Genomic DNA, 9,191 nt, shown 5'->3' with positions numbered 1-9,191 from the left:
GGATGACCAAACCTTAATAAGTCCATTGGAGCTAAAATGTATTCAAACTAACTCCACTGCTGGCTGTCTATAATACTGTAGCATAAAGGTTGAGCATGTAGACACTTCACTTATAATCCCTTGGAAGCTTCCGAATACTTTTGGAAACATTAGAACTTTGGGGCCTTTTCATAACATGTTGATTTATAAAAAATAAAAACAAAGAACTGAGATGGGGATGAGTCCTTTAAAGGAAACCTGTGGCAAGACAAACATGTAGGCTGCCATCAGAGACAGATTGATTTGGAAAAGCCCCCATCTCTTCAACTGACATTAAAAATGATTGCATTAGGCACCATGTATCAGAGTGGTCAGAGGTTAATCCTCAGTCAAAAAAGATGGCTTTGACTAGAACTAATTATTTTCTAACCTGACTTCTGTTTTTGGATCTTGTTCTCCGGTAGGCTAATGGATGTCTCTATGAAAGCTGCTAACCAGTATAAAAATTTAAACCCAAGTGAAGCAGGAAGGAAAGATAGTTAGTTCTCCTCTAAATGCATGCAATAGAATCTTCAAACACATCTGCCGAAAATCCCTCAGAAGCGTCTCGCTGGGTTTCTCACACTACCTCGTCCTTTTAATCGCAGTAGAAATCAACAGCCTGCAAGAAAAAAAGAATACAACAGTTTACCTCTAAATGTCATAGTGCCTGAGTCCAACCAGAAGTGGATTATTGTATTTGACGCATGCACATAAGAAGTTCTCAGCTGGCTTTTGCAAGTCTGCAATTCTCATATGTACGTACCATAGGGAGTAAGGGGTGGCCTCCTCCAGGGAGGGCTACTCACAATTTATTGCTATAATATATGTTCCACTGTCAGTGCACTCATGGATTAAAAAGGATTGCACAATACAGAGGATCCTTAACATCACAGGAATCTTCCATATATACTTGGAAATGTATGCAGCTGAGACCTCTAATTTTATTTGATATTAGGAACAGATTAGTTAGGTCCTCCTTACTGACTAAGAGGACAGTGTGCCAGGTAATTTTAGCATTGTACTGTCCACCCACAAGTAATCAGTGAGCAGAGGTGTCTTCCTATTTCTAGAATCCTCTGAAAATATATGCAGAGCATAGAATCAACTATATGTTACAGTCAGAGGTGGCTCTAGACTTTGTGAGGCTTTAGGCGAAACTCAAACGTGAGGCCCCCACTCACAGAAGGAAGTAACATGGAGAATGCAGATTTCAGAAGGAAGTAATGCACATAGTGCAGCGGTCAGAAGGAAGTAACACACAGAATGCAGAGTTCATAAGGAAGTAACGCACAGGGTGCAGAGGTCACAAGGAAGTAACGCAGTATGCTGATGGTATATTATGCTCTGAGAATAAATGTGCTTGTGGTGGCGGAGTTTTTATCATAGAATGTTTATAGCTATTATGCTTCTGTTGGTGGGGATATAAGGCTTGGGGGTCACATTATGTCTCATAAGACCCAGGTAAACAGTTTGCTCACAACCATAATTCACAGCAGCACATCCACTTTGCCAGTTCAGTAGTCCACAAAACCCTCAGCATTCATAAGAGCCAGTAGTTAAAAGTTATAAGCGGCTACCTCCTAGGCAAACAGTAACTGCTTTCAGTATACAGTATTCAGACCCATACCTTTTTCTCCCTCCGGTGCCAGCTCTCCCTTGCTCCCCTCCAAGCCCGCGCCAACGCTGACTGCTGCACAGGTGGTGGCATGAGTGTGGGAGCCTCATGTCACATCACCCCGGGCGGGCTCTCTCCTCTATCTCTGCGTGGACTGCGGCTTTGGAGGTGGGGAGTTGCAAGCAGCGGAATGACAGGGCTCCTGGTAGTGTCTGAATGGTCAGTCCTGGGCAGTGAGAGGGAGCAGCAATTATCTTGGGGGGAGGGCTGACGGCATAGCCCCATCCCTGGATCCGCTGTCAGATAAGGTGAATCTGTAGAGGCAAGTTAGGCAGCTGCAAGGCCCCTGTGAGCGTGAGGCCCTAGTTAGACAGCCGCCACCGGATATAGTCCAGAAGGAGGGTAGAAAAGTTAGAATAAGTGGTGGGGGGTTAGTTGGGAGACAGAAAGCAACGGAACCAGCAGGAATTCACCCACAATTGTTTAATCTGTTTTGTGTGGACTTTTCCATTGAGATCATGGATGACAAAGAAAGGGCCCCTATAAAGGATTTTTTTCAACACAAAATGGCTACTTTTGTTCCCCATGGTCGTTGTGTGTGTTGTAAAGTAGCCACCACTCCAAGCTCACTCCCGGGATGAACTACAATCTCACATTTAGTTTACTAATTTCTATTGAAGTTATACTCTATCACATGAGCAAGCTTAGAACTGTGTTTTTTTTACAACACACACACAAGGACCATGGAACGAAATACACAAATAAGTTACATTTTTGTTAAGATTTAGGGTACTTGATTGCATTTTTAAGATTTAACTCCTGAGTTTAGTGTCACTTTAATAAATCAGAACAGCTTATTCAGCATATAAAAAATGTAAATTTGGCCTCACTACCTAACAGAGGACAGGTAACTGTACCTAAATACTTATATTCCACAACAGTACTCAAGGCCAAATGCTGATTCAGGATGATCTGAAGAGCCTTCAGGGTGCCTGCCAGATGTTTGAGCAGGTTGGAGTACCAAATCCATCTGAGCCAGTTTGCAGATATCAGGATCTATGGAATGTCCTAAAGCTTAATCCGGCAGAGAAGACAGGGAAGGAGATTTAGAGAGGAACTGTATGCCAGAGGATCTCTACACCTGAAGACAAGCCTGTCCAGTTTGTTGTTGAACCTGGATGCCAGAAAGGTCCATGTCCAGGTCCTGAAAGACTTCTGGGTGTAAGGACAATTCCCTTGGAACTAAACGCTGCCTGCTAAAGAAGTCTGCCTGCCAACTGTCTACTCCCAGAAAAATAAATGGCAGACAGAGCTGGGACATATCCAAGCTAAAATCTTTCCTACCCATATCCAAAGTTGGTTTCCTGAGGCACCAGGGCAGAGATAGCCTGGTGAGTCAGTCTGTCTAGAGAGTAAACCAATGTGTCTGATCAATGATAATAATGTAGGTAAGTCTACAATGAAGTGTACAATTAATTTCAGCATTTATTCAATGAAACGATCGGATGAAAAATTGAAGCCTGTAGGGCCAGCATTACAGTAGGAGGAGTAGGGAAAAGAGGATCAGGAAATTGAATTCATTAATTAGACACAATATTTTAAAGAGATAAAGTGAAACAATTCTTAGACTGTACACTGTGTTCTTAATAAGTAAAAGATGTCAGTGTGCAATAAATTAGCTAAAATATGTAGAAAATAGGGGGATTTATGTACTGCCACTGTACAGGTTGGAGCACGTAGGTAAGAAAGAAAACGGTGCAGACATAAATCTCATGCAGCCATTGTGTTTGTGTAAGCAGTTCTTCAGTCAAGATAACAATTCCTCGGGGAAGAGTGCAGGAAAACATGAAATGTTATTATACAAGGATTCAATGATCCATCTGTCTAGAGCGTACTGGCGTAATAATGCTGCCAAATGCTGCTTCGCTTCCACATGTGTAAGAAAAATACTCAGATAAACAACTGTTCTTTTTGCTGGCATTCGGTCTGGAGAATTAAACACAAATACAGTGTATAATTTAAAACAGCCTTTCTCAAACAGAGATTCCTCCAGAAATTGATAAGTTTCTTAAGCAGTGAGCATTTGTTTCCAATTTGGTCGATGACACACTGCTCTATTTCACCATAAAACTTTTATTGAAAAAAGCAATGCACAGCAATGTAAGGGAACACTACACTGACCAACAATGTAAGTGAGCACTACACTGACCAACTATGTAAGGGAGCACTGTGACGGACTCCAGTACTCAGGATGAGTATGTCCGCCGCTGTAGTCTTCCTTCCTCAAGAGATATTGCAACCTGATGATCATTAGCTCCCAGTCCACCCAGTCACTAGCCGAAACCAATTGTAGGGTGAAACAAACTCTGCTTTATTGAAAACCAGCACAGTATTTATATAGTTCTGGTGGTCTAAAAACATAAAGCTCTGGACTCGACCGCAGTGAATAGCCGCTCTCATTGCTCCCTAGGTAAGCTTTTCCACCGCCATGGCCTGCTCGACATATGGAGATGTCAACATGGTAGCGAAAGGGACTACACCTTTTTCTCCCATGCTCATCACTCTTATTCAAGGATAGATATGTTTTTAACAGACACCACTTCGCTTCAATCATTGGTCTCCTCCACTATTGAAACTATCTCTTGGTCTGATCATGCTCCGATAATGCTCAGTGTCGAGGACCATCTCCAACCCAGCTCTACTTTTGTTTTGAGAACCAATACCTTCCTCCTATCTCATCCGGAAATCTCCCAACAGATTTTAGATGCACAAAAAGATTATTTCGCTCTTAATGATCTTCCCGACACTGACCGTTACACATTATGGAATGCACATAAAGCGTATATTAGAGGGGTTATGATCAAACTAAGTTGCTATTTTTTTTTTAAACGCTCTACCCAAATCGCACAACTACTGCTTTCAATTACTAGTTTAGATGAGCTTAATAAACAATCTCCTTCTCATAGCCTATCCACTACACTACTGGATTTAAGACAGAAACTGAGACTACTCCTCCTCCATAAATATGAGTACTCCTTAAAACGCATTAAAGCTGACTCCTATGCCCTTGACAATAAAGCAGGTTCTTTTCTAGCTAAGAGGCTCAATGCCCGATCACATAATTCCAGGCTCTCTCACCTCACTGATCCGGTCACAGTGACCAAAACCACCCACCCTCAACAGATGACTGACATCTTTAAACAATACTACCACTCGCTGTATAACCTCCAAGATGACCCCACTACTCACCAACCCACTGCCACTCAAATTAACACTTTCCTTAGCTCTGTCAATATTCCCAATCTTACTGGTCCATACCTTGTCTTCACTCATTCCTCCCCTCCTCTCTTTCCACTTGTTTTTTCATCCTCCCTTCCTAACTTCCCTATAAATGGAAATTATATTGCAAAGCATATTGTATCCTGGATGTTAAGATGGTTATGTTATATGCATTTTGTTATGTATGCTTCACTTGACTTCAATAAAGAACTATTGAAAGTAAAAAAAAAAAACCCATAACGCAATCAAAACATCAAGCAAACAATCCCTATCCCGCTGCCTCAATGAAAGAATAGGGAGAGGGAAAACAAATAGGATGTGATTATCTCCTGATTCTCTAGTGTAGGTTAATCTACTCATCTAAACCTAGAGTCAGCTATGTTAATCCCATCATTAACACAATAAAACAAATGAACAAACTGACTGTAACAAGTTCAATGGGAGTACACAGAGAGCTAACAAGGGTGGTGGTGCTGACAGTCTTTTAAAAAAACAGGTTACCCAGTATAACATACTTAAACATAACCCAACAATAACACACAGATAACCCAGTACACTAACTAACTGCACAACCAAGGTAAGGGAGCACTACACAACCAACAATATAAGGATACACTACACTGGCTACCAATGTAAGGGAGTACTACAGTAACCAGTAATGTTGGGGAATACTACACTGGCCTAATATGTAAGGGAGCATCACAGTGACAACAAATGTCTGAGAGCACCACACTGACTACCAATGTAAGGGAGTATCACAGTGACCTCTAATCCTCTAATGTAAGGGAGCACTACACTGACCAACAATGTAAGAGAGCACTACACTGATCACCAATGTAAGAGAGCACTACTCTGACCACCAATGCAAGAGAGCATTACCCATGTTAAGGAGTATTACGGTGAACACCAATGTAAGTAAGCACTACACTGATCACCAATGTAAGGGAGAACTACAATGATTGCCGATGTAACAATGTAAGCGAACACTACACTGATTGCTAATGTAAGGAATCACTACCCTGACCACCATTGTAAGAGAGCATTACACTGACCACCAATCTAAGGGAACACTACACTGACCACCTATGTAAGGGATCACTACACTGACCACCAATGTAAGGGATCACTACACTGACCACCAATGTAAGGGATCACTACACTGACCAACAATGTAAGGAAGCAGTACATTGGCCACCAATGTAAGGAAGCAGTACATTGGCCACCACAGTAAAGGAGCATTACACTGACCAGCGATGTAAGGGATCACCACACTGACCACCAATGTAAGGGATCACTACCCTGACCACCAATGTAAGGGATCACTAACCTGACCACCAATGTAAGGGATCACTACACCGACCATCAATGTAAGGGATCACTACCCTGACCACCAATGCAAGGGATCACTACACCGACCACCAATGCAAGGGATCACTACACTGACCACCAATGCAAGGGATCACTACACCGACCACCAATGTAAGGGATCCCTGCACCGACCACCAATGTAAGGGATCACTACCCTGACCACCAATGTAAGGGATCACTACACCGACCACCAATGTAAGGGATCACTACCCTGACCACCAATGTAAGGGATCACTACACCGACCACCAATGTAAGGGAGCATTACAATGGCCACCATGGTAAGGGAGCATTACACTGACGGGCAATGTACAGTAGCACTTCACTGACCACAGATGTAACAGATTACTACGCTGACCACCAATGTAAGGAGTACTACGCTGACCACCAAGGTAAGGGATCACTACACTGACCGACAATAAGGAGGAATTTTCCTACTGATCGCTAGTGTAAGGAAACACTTCAGTTTTAACTGAATTTATTTCCTAAACATTATTATTTTTTTGATTTCATGATATCTATGGAAAATACATTTGTTGTAAAGAGGTTGAGAAAGGCTCTTTTAAAAACATAGCTATGAGTTTTCGTCATCTTCAAAAGTGTACCTGTCATTTTAGTGGTCACGACAGATAATTTTGAGAATGCAGTTTATTGATTCACTAGGGACAGCACTGGTCACTATTGTGTAAAAAGAGACTAGAGGAGGGGAGACCTAGGCTATGAGAGTTGAGATGGCTCATGTTACAGCAAAAATTGTTTTGCAAGGAGAAATACAGATTATTAACTTGAATGGGTGACAGCCGCCACTTGTATTTGAAAGCAGTAGAATGCTGGCACCTCGCATGTGATCATATTTGATATGATTACATGTGATTAGGAATCAATTACTATCCCTGGACACATCAATTGTGCGTCCAGGGATAGTGATCTAATCCTAACCGCATGTAATCATATTACATATTATGTATTACAAATGTAGCCGATGTCACCCAAGCATTAACTTGAATTGGTGACAGCTGCCGCTTGTAAATGGCAGATATGGGATTCTAGTTGCAGGAAATCACAAGTTCCTGATGCAGGAATCCCTAACCACACCTAAACTATAGGTGTAAATGTGGCCTCATTCTTCAAAGCTCTATTCAAAACTAAACAAAAAAATATTTTGTCTGGAATTTAGGCATAAAGAAAACAGTAATCATGTACACACATACAAACACATGTATACAGTTATTTGCTTGGAATAAGAAGATAGTACAATACCTAGATGTAATTAGTGAAATCTTGTACTACCTTCTTAAGAGGCAAAGTAACACCAAAGATGTATAGCAGACATTACAGTACAGGGTGCCCCTAGACTACACACCCTCTAGACTAAATAAACTATTAAACCTTGCTATCTGGCAAAGAGGGGAGGCGGACATGATACTAGTAGGTTACTGTTGCCTGAACTGCAGCTTAAAAAAAAGCTGTTAACAGGTATAAATGCTGGCACATGCACAGGCCTGCAGAAGCCTCTAGTTCCTGTCGCTTCAGCCAAATCCTGTGCTGCTCTGATTAGGCAGGGATTTGAGCTGTATAGCCCATACACGTAGCTTCAAATAGGAGCCATAGTGGTAAACGACATCAGAGTTGTACCACCATCGAAGGCGCAATCGTTGTCAACAGCAAAGAAAGGGGTGACCCACCCACAAAGGGATCAGCGTTGAGCCCTTTTAGGTCGCAGGAGAAGTTGAGAGCATCACTGAAAAGGGTTAACACTAAAGACACTGAGATAGTTGTGTTATGTCTCCTGGGATGTAGTATTCCTTACCTTGAGCACTATAATCATTTCACACACTGGATCTTCATTTCTCTTTTGACTTTACACAAATAATTAATTTGTTACACTGTTTGCAGCTAGGGATGCACTGATACCGGTTTTTCGCTATTGAGTAAGAGTACCAATTTTTTTTTCCGGTACTCGCCGATACCGAATACTGATATTGGAAGTCCCATGAAGAAAGCCAGGCGGTGTGTAATGACTCGCTGCCCAGCTTCCTGATACCGGAAGCTCAAGTATTGGGCTAGGTATCGGAGCATTTGGGTGAGTATGAGTACTCGGTCAAATACTTGGCATCGGCACCGATACAAGTATTGGTATCAGTGCATCCTTATTTGCAGCCATTCAAAACTAGGGGACTAGGGGTATGGCCGCAAGGGAGCTCCATCCATACGTGCATTGCTTACAGCTCCCTCGTGTGCCCTGTAGAGGTGCCTGGACTGGAGTGACGTCACATTCCGACTCCAGGCACCTCTACAGGGCACACAAGGGAGCTGTACAGAGTAATTAATGCACTGTACCACGCAATTGCACCTACCGTGCATTATGGTATGGGAGATGCGTTGCGTTGCCGCTCATTTGAATGGCACCCCAAACCACCTCCCACCCAGTTCGATTGCCCGCACCAAACCGCACAGTACCACAAAGCTGTGCATTCCAGTGCGGTACGACTTGGATCATGACTTGATCACCAAGGATAAATATGGGTCCTGAGGTTACACAGGTTGAGAACCACTGATGTAGAGTATCACTTTTTTGGGTGTACTTTGTAGCTCTCTTAGTTTTTAGTTTATATTGGCGCGGGGTATACATTAGTTTCATAAATGCAGCAGTTAGTTGTTTGATTTTTTTTTTACTGTGAAGTGTCAGAGTTACTTTAATCCACTCCTTAAATGTAAACCCTAAACGTTGGTAGTTATCTGAAGAAATAGGTCCTACAGTCCGAAACTAAAATCTACCAGCGCTGAGTTCTCGGTAGAAAATCCCTGTTCTGAATCCCGCAATGCAGTGACTGGTTCAAAATTACTGTTCTGGTGCGGCGGTGGTATAATCTTATGTCAATCATTTTATAGAAAATATGTATCTACATA

The 9,191-nt window shown here is 42.3% G+C and overlaps 1 protein-coding gene across 1 annotated transcript in view; it reads right to left on the bottom strand.

Moving 5' to 3' along the window:
• Positions 1–447: 447 nt before the first annotated feature.
• The window catches only part of OTOR (otoraplin), a 13,899-nt gene continuing 5,155 nt past the window's right edge, over positions 448–9,191 (bottom strand). The window contains exon 4 of the mRNA XM_018564221.1: positions 448–640. Coding sequence (XP_018419723.1) covers positions 617–640 — 24 coding nt within the window. The 3' untranslated portion in view covers positions 448–616. The remainder of the gene's footprint in view (positions 641–9,191) is intronic.

Source organism: Nanorana parkeri, unplaced genomic scaffold (genome assembly GCF_000935625.1).
Source record: "Nanorana parkeri isolate BGI_ZX_2015 unplaced genomic scaffold, ASM93562v1 scaffold737, whole genome shotgun sequence".
Lineage (NCBI taxonomy): Eukaryota > Metazoa > Chordata > Amphibia > Anura > Dicroglossidae > Nanorana > Nanorana parkeri.
This window is presented reverse-complemented; position numbering and strand designations above follow the sequence as displayed.